This window comes from Malus sylvestris, chromosome 13 (genome assembly GCF_916048215.2).
Source record: "Malus sylvestris chromosome 13, drMalSylv7.2, whole genome shotgun sequence".
NCBI lineage: Eukaryota > Viridiplantae > Streptophyta > Magnoliopsida > Rosales > Rosaceae > Malus > Malus sylvestris.
In genome coordinates this window covers 15,455,447-15,473,829 of record NC_062272.1, presented here as the reverse complement: position 1 = coordinate 15,473,829, position 18,383 = coordinate 15,455,447, and the positions used below count along the sequence as shown (strand labels likewise).

Here is an 18,383-nt window from a genome sequence, read left to right as displayed (position 1 = left end):
CAATCCGTAAGTTCCTATAATCCTTAAATATTACGTATTACAACGTATCAAAGTTTGGTGACGATCCAACGGTCGGATCGTCAATTCACATTTTCACCTAACCACGAATCGTAACCAACTTAGGCTCAATTACTCAATTTACGTCCATCAATTATCAAAACTGAACCTAGAACCTTAAACACATGCTAAGAATGACATTGGCGGGCCATTGGCCACGCGCCGCCGCGGTGAATACTATATAAACGTTATTTAAAGCATATAACCAACAATTCTCAATAACTTCTCATACGGTGCTCAATTTGGGTATATGAATATACCACAATAACCTACTCGACGTCACGGACGTCGAAAAATTTTTAAAATAATTTTTGGGCTTGTCACGCGCCCCCACGCGCCAAGAAGGGCACGGGTTCACGCGCCCCCACGCGCGTCACCTACCTTGGTTCGCCGGTTTCTGGGCAGTTTTTCAAATCGCTATAACTTTGTCATTTCTTCACCATTTTCAACGTTCTTTATATGAAAATGAAGATCTTGACGAGATGAACACATCCATACCTGCCTCGACCGCCAACTTGCCGGGGATTCACCGAAAAAAGCCTCGAAAGCCGTCAGACTCGCCGGAAACTGGGTAAGTTTCAAATGAGTATAACGTCTTTAATACTCAACAAAATTGGGTGAAACAAAAACAAAAGTTGTAGTTCTCGAAGAGACGAAGAGAATGGTACCTCGCATGACGTCTAACTCTCCATGGCCGGAAAACACCTCGAAAGGCACAGGTCAAACTTGAACTTTTCGATCTCGATATTCTTACGTCCAAAAACCTCCAACGAACTACCCCAAGCCTCCTAAGGACCTCACGAAGCTTCCTCCAAGCTTGAAAACTCCTAAAAATCAACCAATACAAAGTTGATGAATAGTGTCAAACTCGGTGCTTGTGATTTCGATGTGAAAACATTGAAGTTCTTACCTGAAATGGGTATGGATGAATTGTATCGACGAGATGAAGACGATAGTGGTCTTTGATTCCTTGATCTGTAAATATTTGAAGGTCAATGGGTGTCGTCCGTACGAGTTGCAGAGAGAGAGAAAAGCTGAGAAAGAAGAGAGAGAGGGTGCGGGGAAGGAGAGAGAGAATATGGTGGTTTATGTGGGTGTGTACGTGTCCCGTATGTGATCCATCCAAATCAAACCATAACCCAACTTTCTTTAAGTCTCTAGTTCACTTAGGTCCAACTTTAGTAAAATCATCCAAAAATCAACTTAATTAAGTCACACATACACACAACCCCACTTGACGACCAAGGGTAATTTCGTAACTTCACGTCCTCGGAAATGAAATTCCGGAACGGGCTATGACAATCTCCCCTCCTTATAGAATTTCGTCCTCGAAATTCATACAACCAATCAAGCCACTTAATACGCATAAAACAACCTCGGATACATTTCTCTCATTCGATCTTCTGTTTCCCAGGTAGCTTTTTTCACTGAGTGGTTCCTCCATAGTACTTTTACCAAGCTCACTGTCTTATTCCTTAGAACCTTGTCTTTCCAATCCAAGATAGTGATTGGTTCCTCATCATACGTCAAATCCAGATTAATCTCCAAAGGTTGAGGAGGAATCACATGCGAAGGATCTGAAACATAATGTCGAAGCATCAAGACATGAAACACATTATGAACCTTAGATAACTCCAGAGGCAATTCCAATCTGTAAGCAACTTCACCAATCCTCTCAGTGATCTCATAAGGTCCTATATATCTAGGACTTAGCTTGTCTCTCTTTCCAAACCGTACTATACCTTTCCAAGGTGACAATTTCAAGAATACCAAATTACTCACATCATAAACTCGATCAGAAATAAAATTCATTGGAACTCCATGATACCTCACAATCTTTGTGATGAACAACTTAGCCAATTTATTCAGAGGATACTTCTCCCTCACTGGAATGAAGTGTGCTGACTTGGTAAGCTGATCTACAATCACCCAAAAGCCATCAAATCCATTCTGAGTACGTGGGAGCTTATACGCAAAATCCATAGTTATATTTTCCCATTTCCACTGAGGAACAGGAAGTGGCTGCATCCGACCAAAAGGCTTATTTCTTTCAGCTTTGACTTGCTGACAAACAATACACCTACTTACATACTCTGCAATTTCCCTCTTCATACCCGGCCAATAATAAAATGGTCGAATGGTATGGTACATCTTGGTACCTCCAAGATGCATTGTATAAGTTGAACAGTACGCAAATTCCAAAATTGCTTCCTTTAATTCCATAACATTAGGTATAAACACCTTGTTCTGTTGCATAAGCTTGCCATCTGATTCTCTAACTCTGAGGTCTTCCTTTTTCCCGTTATTCCTTGCTTTAAATAAATTCTTGAATTTTTTCGTCAAACGCTTGAGTCTCGAGTACGACCTACCAAATAGGCCTAACTTGAAAATTGGCAAGTACATTTTCTTTTTGATCTTCCATTCCCCACTTTACTCCAATAGGTCTCAAATCCACAAGAAGACAAACATGGCAATCGTACCAAGCATTAATTCTCGCTGGGGTCTTCCTACTAAAAGCATTGGCCACAACATTTGCACGATCACCCTGGTCGTGCAGTCATAATCACTAAGCAACGCAATCCACCTTCGTTGCCTAAGATTAAGATACCTCTGAATAAACAGATATTGGAAACTCTTTTGATTCGTAAAAATCTTGCACTTTTCTTCCCATAAGGCAATGTTTCCAAATCTTCAAAGCAAATGTGGTAACTGCTAACTCCAAAACATGAGTAGGGTAATTCATTTCGTATGGTTTCAATTGTCGTGAAGCATAGGCAATCACCTTATTCGATTACATCAACACGCATCCAAGACCACTCAAAGAGGCATCATCTAGACCTCATAATTTCCGCTATCATCTGAGACTGTTAACACAAGTGTAGGAGTGAGGACATACTTCAATTGCTAATAACTTAGCTCAAAATTATCATCCCACTCACTTAACCTCTTTTCTCGTCAATCTCGTCAATGGCAAGGTAACGATTGAACAATCCTTAACAAACCATCTGTAATAACCTGTTAAGCTAAGAAAACTCCAAACCTCAGTCACGATTCGTGGTTGTTCCAAATTCTTAACCGCTGCTACCTTTTAAGAATCCTTTTGAATACCTTAAGCGGATATAACATGTCCCAGAAATGTCACTTGATTCGTCCAAAATTGGCATTTGTCAAACTTGCATACAACCGATGTTCCCTCAAACATTGCAACACCAACTCAAACTGACTAGCATGCTTTACTTTCACTTAAGAGTATATCAGACTTCAACTCTTTCCTAGAAAACACATAGGCACCTCTAAGCTGATCAAACAATCATCAATGCGCGGCAATGGATAACGGTTCTCAATCGTTACCCGATTCAATTTACTATAATCGATGTATAACCTTAACGTCCACATTCTTTCTCATAAATAAACTGGGCTCTCCCCGATGACATACTAGGTTGAATGGAGCCTTTATCAACCAATTCTTGCAATTGGATTTTCAATTCTCTTAACTCAGCGGAGCCATTCTATATGGAAATAAAGATATAAGATCTGTACCTGGAAGCAAATCAATAGTAAACTTCACATCTCTGTCTGGCGGCAATCCAGGTAAATCATCTGAAACACATCTGGAAAATGTCTACCACTCGTACGTCATCCACAATACTAGGAGTACGATCCTACAACACCACATGAGCTAGGTATCCTTGGCAACCTTTTGATAACAGTTTCTTTACTCTCACCACAGAAATAACGGCATGCCTCACTACACTTTGCTCACTCACAAACGTGCCTCCGATATTCCAAGATAATGGAAAGTAACTGATTTCCCGTAGTAATCCATATTGGCACGATTATAATGCAACCAATCTGTGCCTAAAATCATATCAAAATCCACAATGTCTAACGGGATAAGACTCGCTGGCATAACTACTTCTTCCACCATCACTAGACACCCTGAATAATCATAACCGACATAGAATGACCTACATGTTTACCTGCTTAACGAATCCAACAAATAAGTTATGGATATTACGGTCTGCAGCCCGTAATAACGATAACTCACTGTCGTCTCGATAAGTAAGCAACAATTCTTAAGGGTGCAATATTATCATTTTACTCCTTACAGGAAAAATACATATATACGCCTCGATCGTGCTCATTCACTACTTCATTGGATAACATCGTCAATAATAAGAATTATATCAGCCGGAGTCAAAGAATGACCTGTATGGCTGAGTTTACAGCTCGACCATCCATGTTAGCACATAAGTCGGAGTCACATATAGTGACCTGTACGACTTACTCATCAATTTTCCAAGTGATATGTCAAGGAAGACTGTTGGGTAACAACTGATCCAGGGGCGATTCATACCTCTATGTCTCATCTAACCACATGAACACATTCACAACTTCCCACACTTTCCATTGTACCTACGGTACAAAGATACATTTCCTCTACCAGTCACCTTGCCGCATGAATCTGGGATCACTAGTAAATCTATGACTTCGCCTCTGACCAGTGGCACAAAAACCTCAGCTGGGAAAATTAGCTTTAGTTTCACTTATTTTGAAGCTCTGAGTCTTCCGAGGTATTTGATATGACAGATCTTTAACTTTATCGTCTTTATTCTGATTCTGATTCTTTTCTTATTCCTTTTTACTCTCGCTGATCATGTTCTTAGAGTCCTCAATGCTCAACAACATCTCGTAAACTCCTGGTAAAAAGTACAATGAATAGTGGTCGCCAAAGAACGCCACTTCTTCATATTATCCAGCTAGCCAAAAACGACATAACACCTCGACCGGATTAGCAACAACATCCGAATGGAAACAAGGCAAGTCTGTAAACTCTCTATAATAATATGCCGGAGGAATTAACTTTTCCTTAAACAATTCTTTAAACACCTTCCAAACAGCTGTTCTTCTGATAACATCGGATAACATTCCTATCTCCATCAGAATGCAGATTCAACATTCAGAAACTAGGTAGTCATCTCGACCCACCTGTCGGGAGGAAGATTCCCTTGACTTTGCATAATCCGAAACGCCTTTTTCCCAAATGATTAAGCTATCAATCTGATCCCTTAGGTTCTTCATTTCCCTAAAGTGATTCAAATTTAACTTATAACCAGTCTCAAAGGTTCCTTTAGATAATAGACTGAATCACAATGGCAATAGTTTCCCCCCAAACTACTATACCAGGAAATTTAGGCCCATCCGAACTACGTGGCTCGCTACGATGCGGTATAGTTCTGACATAAGACACTAGGAAATTCTCAAGATGTCCAGAATTGCAACCTGGGCTCTGATACCACAACCCCACTTGACGACCAAGGGTAATTTCGTAACTTCACGTCCTCGGAAATGAAATTCCGGAACGGGCTGTGACATGCATGGTTAGGAAAACTTATAGACGTATCGTCTTAAGGTGTTATTGAGAATATAGCATATGAGTATTTATCAATATCAAATATAGTAGAGGCAATTTTTTTTGGGTTAACAAATATTTAACAAAAAACCATCTTAAAATGTTATTTAACTAAAATGACTCAAAGTTTGATAAAAAAACCATCTAAAACTATTGTCTACCTTTTTCGTGACCTTATCCTCCTCTTCCTCGTCGTCATCCTCATCCTCATCCTCTTATTTGCACCACGAACAATTTATAGTATTAGTATTTTATTCCAATCAGATCCAATAAGGACCTACGGTCCCGGTGATGTACGTACATTTCAGCGTCTGTAAATAGGAAAAAAAAAACAAAAAACAAAAAACTGTTTTTGTAGAACCCAAAACTTACTATTTCTAGAAAAAAAATCAGATACAATGTTTGTTTTTTCTGTGCACAAACAAACACTGTATCTGGAAAGAAAAAAACCAAAATCCAGAAATAGTGACTTAAATTCCAGAAACAGTGACTTAGATTACAAAAACATTGACTTAGATTCCAGAAACAGTCTATGTTTTAACATTTGATTGTTTAATTTCTTTCATGCATCAATTGATTATATTTAAGAAACAAGATGCTTATTTTGCTTTGAATCCAAATACAATGAATTTCACTATTTATTTTCTAGCTTACATTTAAGAAACAGTGTGTCTATTTTATTTGGATCCAGAAATAGTGACTTAGATTTTAGAAACAGTAACTTAGATTCCAGAAATAGTGTTACTTAAAATCCAGAAACAATTTATTTTTACAGCCTAGTAACAGTGACCCGTTGTTATTATTGAATAACATGCAGATCTCAAATTTATTTTATGGAGAAACAAATGATGAACTCCACTAACGAAGAAAATTTGAAAAACAGTACCTAGAATACTTTATGAATAACGACAATCATGTTTTAACGAAATAATACAAAATATAAATTAAATAGCATGAAGATCTATATTTTTGTTTCAAAGAAAAAGAAGAAGGTCTGCAAAACAACGATGAACTCCATTAACGACGAAAATCTAGAACTGAACCTAAAAAAGTTAGGGGTAAAATCGACAAATCATAATTTTTTATAGTTAGGTCATTTTTAGTTGGACTACTTTAATATGGGCCTTGTACTAATCATTAAACAAAACTTATAACATGATTTTTTTTATTAAAATTAAAACTTTTCCAAGTCATTTTCATTAATTTTCCTTAAAAATATTAATCGGTTAATGAGAGTATAATTATTAGTTTTAATAGTTTTTATAGTATTTATCAATATCAAATATGGAAACAGAAACTTGAACATAACATGCCTAAAAATATTAGTCAGTTAGTGAGAGAATATAATTATTAGTGTTTATAGTTTTTATAGTATTTATCTTCTTCTATATATAAAGCCAACAATAAAAGTGTACTTTTTGGTGTCACAAGCTTTAACAAAAATAATTGGACAAAAATGCCCCTTGAACAAAAAAAAAACATTCAAAGGCAACCTAAAATAATGCATCAAATGTGGCACAAGTATTTTTGTCATTTTAACAGTGTTTTTTTAATAATTAATTATTTTTTGTACTTTTTTTAATTAGTACCTTACCATAAGCGAGCAATAATGTGATTCAATCAGCTGTTCATTTAATATTATTTTTGTGACAACCCGTCCCTAATTTTCTTATGTAATTTCTCTCCGAGTATGTGTATTGACGATTATACCCTTATTGGCAAGAGACGTGGACTTATTCTTATCGCTTTCCTTTTTATTTCTCGCTATCGCATTTAAATTGTACACGCTAGTACGAGTAGACGTAGATTTTAAAATGTAAAAATATCTACTTCGAATAGATTTCGATTTCCTTTTACTATTGAAAATCTAAAACCTATCCATTGGATTCCTTTTTATCCCATCCTGTGCACCTATCTTCATTATTTCACTCTCACATATCCCATCTCTTCTTTATTTTCTGTCCCCCTCTATCAGAAAAGGTTCTCTCTCTTTCTCTCCCGTATTCTTTCTTCCTCTGCAACACCATGAACGAACATCAAAGCTCATAGATCGAGCTTGAAACCAACCCCATTTTACTCCTCTCATCCTCACGAACACAACCATACCAACCAAACCAAGAATGGACGAGTTTTGACTCGCCAACTCGGAAGGTCCAAACTCGGACGAGTTGAGTTCGACGTGTTTTCAACTGAGTCACGATGTTTTAAGACTCGGTCAAGCCTCTACACAACTCCCTAGCCTAGGGTCTCTAGTCAAGGTTTGAGGAAGCTTTGACGTGAAACAACTTGGTTTCGAGAAGTTCAAGTCTGACCCGTGCCTTTCGAGACAATTTCTGGCCAAACCACAACGAGTTGGCAGGCATACAAGGTATCAATCTCTTCTTCTCGCTGTGTACTATAACTTTCCTTTTCGTTTCACCCAATTTCGTTGAGTATTAAAGAAGTTATACTCATTTGAATCTTACCCAGTTTCCGACGAGTCCGACGGCTTTCGAGGTGTTTTCCGGCCAAAACACGGAGATTTAGACATCGTGCGAGGTACCATTCTCTTCTTCTCTTTGAGAACTACAACTTTAGTTTTTGTTTCACTCGATTTCATTGCGTAACGAGGAAGTTATTAACATTTAAAGGTTGTTCAGTTTTCTGGCCAAATCCGGCATTCCCTTCCGTTTAACTCCGGCGAGCTGGAACCCAAACCCAGGCCCTTCGGGCCGTTCCTGCCAAGCCCAAAACCCTAGGTAGCCCAACCTAACCCTTTATTATTATTTTTATTATTATTTGGTTAATTAAAGGTCTTTGGCCATTTCCTTTTATGCTTTAAGCTCATGCATTTTAAATCTTAAACCTTTTAGTTTAGGCCTTTAGGCCTAAAATCCTTAAGTCCAACCTAATAATCTAACCCAACCTAATAACCCTTAACCCAAATGAAATATTCCGTTAGGGAATTTTCCATCCGTCAGAGAATATTTCGTCTTTCAAGGAATATTCATCCTGTTGACTTTTGTTGACTTTTCGGAAATTTAAGCAGGACCTTTTTAGGGTAATTCGACGTTCTGAATCCGTTTTTGACGTCCGTTTTTCCAAATTCAATTGTTATAGTATAGTTTTATTAATTGTACCTTTATGTGCTTAGGAGCAATTATTAGTGGCGTTTCCATCTTCGCTAGGTTGCGTGGCTCGTCAGCGGTGAAGTATCTGTGAGTTGGCAGTTTTTTTTTATACTTATACATATTATAGTTTCCATGAATGCGTATTTACTTCACTTTTACGCTTATATTGCCAAGTATTCGATATTGTGATATGAAATGTGATAAATGCTGCTATATGGTTGAGATATTATTGTCATGACATTCATACTTGTGTACATGCTCATCTTGCTACACCCGGTGTTAGTACTCACCCCAGGGCCAGGGCCAGTCCTTCACGTGTATGTTCACATTCGCACCGTTCGCTCACCTTGGATCCAAGTTTAGGTGCCAGTCTTGTCGGGTAGATTGCATTAGGCGATCCGACTTGTATGTGATGTGCTTTTGCACCAGTCTTCACGTGATCGTAGTACTAGAGCATATTGATCACACACAGTCCTGTTCGTGTCAGAAACCATCTGTTCGAACTTGTGTATGTAGCTTAGATGATGAGCAACCTGCTTATAATTGATTATCACATAATTATATTACCTTGGCATTTGATATATCATGACTTGGCATATTTCTGGTTATATTGCAGTTATATTTGATTACATACTTACGTAGTATGTTTTGAGGAAACTATACTTGTTTTACAGTGAGGGGTTAGTATATTCAAAAATAAAGGTTTTCGTATAAGTATTGTTTTACTGACCCACTCAAATTTTTTTTCGCCCCTCCAGGTTTAGTAGCGGTGTTTACGCGTATACGAGGATTCTGGCAAATCTCAGGAGATGGTTACCTTCAGTGGTGTAACCCTCAACCTATTTACTATACTGTCTTCTACTCTGGCATCACGTGTGAATATGATTCAAACCCACTCACCTGCACACTCTCTTGATTAGGCACTTTAGGTTTAAATTTACCCATACCTTCCACATCACTACACTTTATGGCTACGTCACCATTCAGGTGTCGGCCAGCACAACTCGATTTGGAGTTCAAGTGGACATTCCGGGTCGGGGTGTGTCAATTTGCCCTATTTTTATACACGTTCAAAATATCTCAAGAGGCGTGTAATGCTAATTATAAAAACTGTCTTTCGCATGCGGATAATAATGTGATTAAATTAGTTGGCAAATGATTTTTTTTTAAACAAATGATATTATATATACTAAGGGGAAAGGGGTGGGTTTAGTCTCACAATGAGCTAGTAATAATGTGATTCATCAGTTGTTTATTAAATATTACTTTCTCTATTCTAAATGTAAATTTTACAGAGACCGATTTTATTATATGGATTCAGCTACTTTAATTGGTTTATGAGGCGTTTCTTCTAGTATGATTTAAGATTATTCATTTACTTCAAATATTTGATTTTTCTTTTGTCAATTTACGGATATAAATATATTTAAAACGTGAAAGTCGCGCAAAACACGCCTTGATTCAAAAAATGAAAACATAACCTTGAACATAACATGCACTAAAAATATTAGTTTTTATAATTTTCATTCAAATTAAATTGAATCACCAATGTTAAGAAAACTCTCTTAAATGGACTTTCATAAACTCTCTTCTACTTCACAAGTTAATATCAACTTTCGTGATAACAAAACATTATATCTAAAATAAAAGATAACAGAAAATTTATAAAAAATCTTACTTTTAAAAATGGACTTAATATTTCTCTAAACTAAATAATGCACCAAAAAAAATATTAGTTGGTTGAATTGTGTGCCACTGAAAATGGAACTGTTCAATTGAACAGTGTAGCGCCCTATAAGTACATAATCTGTTTGAGTTCTTCTTTTCCAAGATGAGGGGAGATTCTTTCAACAAGGTCATCGGATCAAGTGATTCGGGTTTTAAATTTCATTCAACGGCCTACTTGTTTTGATCTCTTAAAAGTTATAATAATTTTTTGCCGTTTGATAAAATTTCAAAGGTCCAAATCACTTGATCAGGTGACTTTGATGAAGGAGATCCGAAGAGAATTTCTTTCCTTCTAAGATAATCTATGGGAGATTTGGTTAGGTGATACTTATGCTTCACAAGTTTTCATCAGATCACAAAGTATGTCCAGCTATTATTCTTTCTACCCTTAATCTTTCTCTTATTTTTTTCTTCTCTTATTTAAATGATTATGATTACATTATATTAATTTTTTTTTAAAAGACAAAAAGACAAGGAGCAAAATGTAAGAAGGAAAGAAGAAGAGAGAGAATTTCTCCCTATTATAAATTATACATATACTAAAAATGGGTTTTCCGTAAGACTGGTTTTTCACTGTTCGTGAACAGTAAAATGGCGGATTTGCCCCTGCTTGATTTGTATAATTTCATTTTTGCCTTCCGTTGTCCTTTTGCTTCAGTCCATGCGTCGATCATTGTCGAAGGGCTTTACTTTGACTCCTTCTCGACTTTTCCTCTGACTCTCCTTCACTTTGCGGTCTTGTCTCATCTATCACTCTTTCTCATGCTTTCCTTCTCTACTAAAGAAGCCTTCCATCCATTTCGATCTCTCCCACAAATCCTTATGTTGCTAAAGCTTGCCTTCCCTCGCTCTCCGATCTCGACTGCTCTCTCTCACTTTCCTGCTGAAAAAGACCAACCCTGTAGTAATTTCTCTAGTTCTCTCTCTCAAAAACTACAAATCACAGAGGCCAAACTCCAAAAATAAAAAAAATAATAAAAAATCGAATTCGAAAAGCCATTTGTTTTTCCTTGGATTTGGGTTTTCCTTTGATTCCTACACTGTCCAAAACTTTGCCTCGCGGCGTGGATCAAGCTAGGGTTTTATCTGAGCCGTGATAGCACCTCCGTCCTCCGCCGTTCTGTCACTATAAGTCCTTTTTTTTTTTCCAGAATTTTCAATGCTTTGTTTTCTCTTCGTGTCTAACTTTTGTGTGTCTCTGTTATAAAATGTTGACGCTGAAGGTTTGTTGCTGAAAAATTGCGGTTGAGGTTTTTTTTTTCTTCAGATTTTCCAATTTAGTTCCAAAAAAAAAAAAAAAAAAAAAAAAAAAATTAAAAAGCTCCAATGACCAGCGTTTTGTGGTGAGTTTCCCAATTTTGTCTATGCGATTTTTTCTAATTTTGGATTTGCAAATGAGTATTCTTTTTTCTTTGTTCCTTCGTGACTTGCATGCTGCTATCTGTTTTTGTTTGTTCTCAGAGTTTGGTGTGTGGGAATCCGTTAGTGCTTCATTTTTGCTCTGTACCAAGAGTTGTTTTCTTCTTTCTTATTGTTGTGAATATATATATATATATATATGAACATATAATACCTTCATTTGGAGTGAATCGAAAAGCTTACTACGATAAAATTATATTTTGTGGTACTTGAAGATTAGCCCATGGTATAATCAGTTTCTACTCAAAGTCTAGAAATTAAAGGACCCCAAATTTACCAGAAAACAAGTAGAGGTCGGTTGTCCTGCTATCTAACCTCAATAACTATGGTTTAAACTTTATTCATTCTGGATTTTTTTAGTTAATTGTTTGGACTTTGAATTGGCAGATGAGGTTATATTAAGTTTTGAACTTTGAATTTTGTTTTGTGTGATTGCAGAGCAAGGAGAATTGACCCCAGTTAGCTCCAAGCTTGCGGTAAGTTTTCTTTTTGTTTAGAGTTATGAGATTTCTTATAGAAAAAAAATTAGAAAAACTCAAATTATAATTTTTGGTTTAAATATGTTTTTAATTTGGTCCACCATGTTATGTTTGTTAACAAGAACCTAGAAGAGTCTCAAATTCAGTTTCGAACTCTGAATAGAAATGGAACTTGGTGGCATTAAGCGATCGTCCTCAGCCCTCAAAATTCAAGTAGCACCATGATTTTTACATTACTGCATTCGTTTTCTCTACTAATTATTGTTATATGAATTGTATTCTTCTATTAAAAATGATTAATTAGACTGTCACGAAAAAAAAAAAAAAAACCTCAGGCATTGCAGGCTTGGGATGATAGTTTAAAATCCATATGCTCATTAGTCAGTCAGAGAACCTAATTTGGGAAGTGGGTTTTAAAGTTTCAATAGTTTCGCTATGTGTAATTTTCTTGCTTTGCCTACTAAGAATCTAATAACCAAATGCTTAGTTATTTTCTCCAAATGGTTTTCAATTTGTTGTAGGCGAGAGCTACTCTACTGTTTATGCAGCAGGGGAAGGGAAGGGAAGGGAAGGGAAGTAAAAATTATAGGGAAATGCGTAAAAGTTACAAGATTTTAATTAAAAATAGAAATGGAGTGACACCAAACAAAATATAGGTAAAACTGACCACTACTTTCTTTCTATTTAAATATAAGTCAATTGATTAAGTTTGTGTCTTTACAAGTTTAAAATGAAGTTATGTGTTGATTGTAAAAGAACCATGCAAGCTGGATTTTTATAGAAGTGTCATGAAAGTTTTATAGCAAACTTTTTACAGGAATTAAGTTGATTTAAGTATGGGTGGTTTTGTATTTGAAATCTGAAAGGAGAAACAGAAATTACAAGAAGAAGAGTAAGACTGAGTTCCGATGATGGCCTTCTCTTCCTGCCTCTTATCCAAATCCTGACAAGTTAGTTACTCAACCTTCATTTCTTATTCATCTCCTTTTCTTCTTTCTTTATTGTTTGGCTTCCGAGAGAGAAAATTAGGACATTTAAAGATTTTGATTTTATTTTAAATTTTCTTAAATTTATTGATTATTAGATGGCATAGTTTGTGATATACTGTAATTGATTTGAGCGATTATTATTAATTTTAATTTTTCATGGTCAGAGCGGCAATGCAATGAAATGGGTATGAATAACATCTTTTGTGTGTTTGAATCCTCAATGAAGTTGTTTACTATAGTAATTATGTTTGTTTGATAATAAGGATCTTATTGAAAAGCAAGGAAGAAGAATTGAATTAGATTATTGCGGGGCTCAGGAAAAACTATGCTTCTTTACAAGAGAAATTTACGAAATAAGACTTGGATATATAAGATGGTAAGTAGATGGGTTTGATATTAAATGTTCGAATATGTCTATCAGGCTGCAATGGAATCTCTCATTAGGGAAAGAGAGGCTAGACTTGAAATTGAGCGATGACAAAATTCCCTCTCATATGAGCACAAGAGAGTTCAAAGAGAGCTTTCAAGTGCTACCCAGAAGTAGGGATGGGCAATGGTTATAGTGGGCGGGTAACCACGGTTATTTATCCATAACCGTTTATTCTCATACCGGCATAACCATTTACCCGTTGGATAATTGCCTAAACGGTTATACCTATACCCATAACCGTTTATAAATGGTTAACCATACCTATAACCGTGTACCCATTTAATCGTAACCGTTTAGTACCCATTTACCCATTTATCCTTTTTTAACCCGTTTATTTTTTCTTTTTTACCATTTACTCCTTTATCACCCGTCTACATGTTTTTTTAACAACTTGAAAATTAAAAAAGGAAAATTTGTCATAATTTTTTTTCTTCTAACAATTAAACACCGTTATAAGTACATTTATCATACATTTCCGCATTTTAAATTTTTAAGTCCTTATACCATTCCAATAATTGAAATAATAGTTTACTGACGATATTTTTAACTGTTAACAATGAAGGTAATATAGAATTTGCTAAGTATTCTTGGGTTATGAAAAAGATAGTATTATTGGGTTATTTAACTCGGAATGTAAGGTATTAACATAAAATATATATAATGAACCATGAAATTAAAGTGGTTAAGGAAAACTATATTATATTAGCTACAGAAATCATGCAATATAGGCAATAACATTGATCTAAGTTTTGTTCGATAGGGAACATGGTTTGTATTAATTTTAACGTATATAAAATAAATGGGTAAACGGTTACCCGTTTATAACCTAAGTTAATATCCATAACCGCTTATTTAAATTTCACGGTTAAACGGTTACACCCATAACCGTTTATTTATTTAAACGGTTACCCATAACCGTAACCGTAAAATTTAACTGGGCCGGTAACCGCGGTTACCCATAACCGATGGGTATTTGCCCATCCCTACTCAGAAGGTAGGCTCCATGTGCAATTGTTCTTTTGCTATTTAGGCAATTTCTTGGAACATTGAGTAGAAAAACAAATTAGAATTTTGTTAGTTTTTTTCTGATTAAGTGTAAGCGTTAATGCATTTCATCCTAATATGCAACTTTTATTAGTATCGCATTTTGAAAGGTTAGCATCTCAAGTGAACCAAATTTACCATTTTCCATTTAAATGAATTTTAAGATAACCTCTAGTGATATGCTATATTGCCATTCATTGGCAGCAAATTAATCTCCACAAGTATAAAATCATATCATTGAGTCACTTGATCAATAAGTAAAGTTGTAACTCAAACAATGAAGGAATGGAGGAAGAAAACGTATTAAAATATATTAAACTATAGTTTGGTGATAAGGAAGCAGAGAATGAAGCAGCTGACAATTGTTACGCTAAACCTCAGAATTTGGACACCTGGTTCCCATGCAGTGCCCCTCTCTCACATGCTAGCTATCTTAAAAGAAACCATCCATCTGCTGGTTTTTGCAGAAAGTCTCTTTCTTTCACTCAGTTACTTGGAATATACAAAGCTGTATAAGGAGCTGCAAGGAAGTTGTAGCAATTAAGAGGCTTTGTTTTGAATGTTTGAGAGTTGAGATCATATACTTATAGAGTAATTATGGCTAAGCAGGGCAGCTCCATGGCCTCAGCAAGCACCGCAGCTGATATTTCTGAAGCAAAGATCACACCAATTGTCATCATTTCATGTATACTCGCTTCAAGTGGAGGCCTCATGTTTGGTTATGAGGTTGGCATTTCTGGTCGGTAACCACAAACACCCACAATTTTTTATTTTTTAATTTGTTTGTCTAATTAATACTGTTGTTTATATTAATTTTCGGGGTTTTTTTTTGACAAATTCCGTACTAAATTCATTTGGGAAGAGATTCGAACTTATGTATAGAGAGGGAGTATAATGTATTAAGCAACTTGACTAAACTCGTATAGGGAGTACAAATTTTAGCCATTGGTTGTACTTGATGCAGGCGGTGTGACAGCTATGCCAGGTTTCTTGAAAAAGTTCTACCCAGACGTGTACGCTAGCACTCAGAAACTGAAGACCAATAGCAATTATTGCAGATTTAACAATCAAGGCCTGCAATTGTTCACCTCTTTGTTGTACCTTGCTGCTTTGGTATCGACCTTCTTTGCATCGTACACTACCAAAAGGCTAGGGCGAAGGCTGACCATGTTAATTGCTGGGATTTTCTTCATTGTTGGTACAGTTATTAATGCTTCATTTCAAGAACTTTCCATGGTTATCATTCGCAGGATCTTTCTTGGCTGCGGAGTTGGTTTCGCCAATCAGGTTTTTAACTTTGTATTGTTTATAATTTTGTTATTCCTCCATATTTTGAGACTCTTAACAGCAATGTTCTAATCCTTTATCAATTTCTAGCAATATATTTCCTAAAAGAGGTAGTCAGGGCAACTTTAATCATAATTTCGGGTAATAGTGTCACATTCAAATCTTAAAGTATAGGGTGATGTTAAGGAGGAAAAAAGAGCGACAACCACTGCCAAGTTACTCATTACCACTGCATCAGATGAAACAAGATGATCTGCATATAATTTTTGGTGCTTATATATAATACCGTTTGTTCAATTGTTTTTTGGTCATTTTTACATTGAAAAGACTTTATTGACCCTGTACTTTTAATTAATTGGATTCATACAGTTTGTTTGCCTAATTCGAGTTTGCTCGAGGACCCCCCGAGAAAGGTCCATCTGTGACATCCCTTGAGTAATATTGCAGCAAGCATATATAGCACTCGAGGGATAAAGTTGTTATCAATGGGGTATCGAGCAATGGGAACAGGGCAAAAGCTTTGAATACAATGAAAACTGTTAGGTTAGTTAAGTTTTTCATAAAAATTTAAAAAAATTTGAATAAAGGGGCATTTTATGTTTTGCATTTGAAGTTTACGATTTAGAGTTTAAAATTCAAATGCAAGTCTAAAAAGAATATTGATCTGTATCGTATGCCCCATATGAAGAGGAGCTTCAGCTTTCATTTTCTTGCTTTTAAGCCATATATGTTTTTCCCCTAATTTGGTCATCGAGTAATGGTTTCGATGTTTTGATGTTTTGCAGGCTGTGCCACTATTCCTTTCGGAGATTGCACCCACAAGAATTCGTGGAGGACTCAACATACTTTTCCAGCTAAATGTAACCGTTGGAATTCTTTTTGCTACCCTTGTCAATTATGGTGCTGCTAAGTACGTCCCCTTCTCCTTGGTTTGAAAGAGTACTCCTATATATGAAGAATATCAACAAATGAAATTAGGTTCTTATTCTACTAGACACATGAAGAGAAATGTCTATAATGATTATCGAGATACAACATTAATGGGCATGAATTAATTTTTTCTTACTTCTTGTGCTTTACCACCATCCACTATAATTGATATGTAATTATGTGTTCTGCCAAATACAGGATTAAAGGGGGATGGGGTTGGAGGGTATCGCTGGGTTTGGCTGGCGTTCCGGCACTCTTGCTAACCTTGGGGTCCCTCATTGTGGTAGACACTCCTAACAGTTTGATACAACGTGGTAAGTTGGATGAAGGAAGAGCAGTACTTAAAAGGATCAGAGGCACTGAAAATGTTGAAGCAGAGTTCTCGGAGATACTGGAGGCAAGTCGTGCAGCCAAAGAAATAAAGCACCCCTTTAAAAATCTCCTTAAACGGAAGAATCGCCCCCCACTGGTGATTGCAATAGCAATGCAGGTCAGTATATATACACATACATTGGTTACTACAATTAAAAAGTAGTAGTGTAATGTTAATATTAATGATGTTTGCTGTACAGATCTTCCAGCAGTTCACAGGCATGAATGCAATTCTTTTCTATGCTCCCATTTTATTTGCGACCATGGGCTTTGGCAACAATGCCTCCCTTTATGCCGCAGTTATACTAGGAGCTGTCAATGTCCTCGCGACGATTGTATCTATTTTCTTGGTTGACAAAGTTGGGCGTCGAATGCTGTTATTAGAAGCTGGGATCCAAATGTTGCTTTCTCAATTGGTTATCGGAATAGTGCTAGCCTTCAAGGTTAAGGATCACTCTAATAACTTATCTTATGGTTTGTCGATTGTGGTGGTGGTCATGGTGTGCGCTTTCGTCTCCGCCTTTGCCTGGTCTTGGGGACCCCTCGGGTGGTTAATTCCTAGTGAGACATTTCCGTTGGAGACTCGGTCAGCGGGGCAAAGTGTGACGGTTTGCATGAACATGCTTTGCTGTTTTCTTATAGGACAAGTCTTCCTCTTAATGCTTTGCAGTATGAAGTATGGCGTCTTCTTGTTTTTCTCTGCTTGGGTCTTGGTCATGTCACTCTTTGTGCTATTTTTGGTTCCCGAGACCAAAAATGTCCCTATTGAGGAGATGACAGAGAGAGTGTGGAAGCAACATTGGTTTTGGAAGAGATATAAAGACGACTACGAAGGTGGTCGAGTAAAATAATTTTATTTTTATGGTTATATTGGAGGGTTCCAAGAGAAAATGTCATCAAAATAACTGTGTTAAATCCCTCTCATGCATCATTATGTTGAAGTTTGTAAAACTATAACGAACTTAGTTAATGGTTCGTTTTGTTTAATATAATGTATGGAATGCAGGTGTATTGTCTTGTATTATTTGATTGGCATTGCTTAATGTATTAGCCTCCATGCACAAGCATCAGGATCATAATCCATAAGGATAAGTCGTTTTAGAATTTAAAGGGCAGAGTCCCACA

At 36.4% G+C, this 18,383-nt stretch overlaps 1 protein-coding gene across 3 annotated transcripts; it reads left to right on the top strand.

Annotated features, from left to right (window-relative positions):
* The first annotated feature begins 7,457 nt into the window (after positions 1 to 7,457).
* Positions 7,458 to 18,263, top strand: LOC126596680 (sugar transport protein 13-like). 3 transcript variants are annotated; one of them, XM_050263349.1, is made up of 11 exons: positions 7,458 to 7,838; positions 7,940 to 8,008; positions 8,604 to 8,667; positions 9,339 to 9,405; positions 12,166 to 12,203; positions 13,073 to 13,571; positions 15,279 to 15,408; positions 15,634 to 15,956; positions 16,742 to 16,866; positions 17,085 to 17,376; positions 17,459 to 18,263. In XM_050263349.1, exons 6-11 carry the CDS (start codon positions 13,521 to 13,523, stop codon positions 18,107 to 18,109), a joined length of 1,572 nt encoding a protein of 523 aa, XP_050119306.1. In that variant the 5' UTR covers positions 7,458 to 7,838; positions 7,940 to 8,008; positions 8,604 to 8,667; positions 9,339 to 9,405; positions 12,166 to 12,203; positions 13,073 to 13,520; the 3' UTR covers positions 18,110 to 18,263. The 3 variants fall into 3 exon arrangements, with proteins under 3 accessions (XP_050119306.1, XP_050119305.1, XP_050119307.1); XM_050263348.1 differs by having other exon boundaries at positions 13,024 to 13,571; XM_050263350.1 differs by lacking the exons at positions 7,458 to 7,838; positions 7,940 to 8,008; positions 8,604 to 8,667; positions 9,339 to 9,405; positions 12,166 to 12,203 and adding an exon at positions 12,771 to 12,862.
* The last annotated feature ends 120 nt before the right edge of the window (positions 18,264 to 18,383 follow it).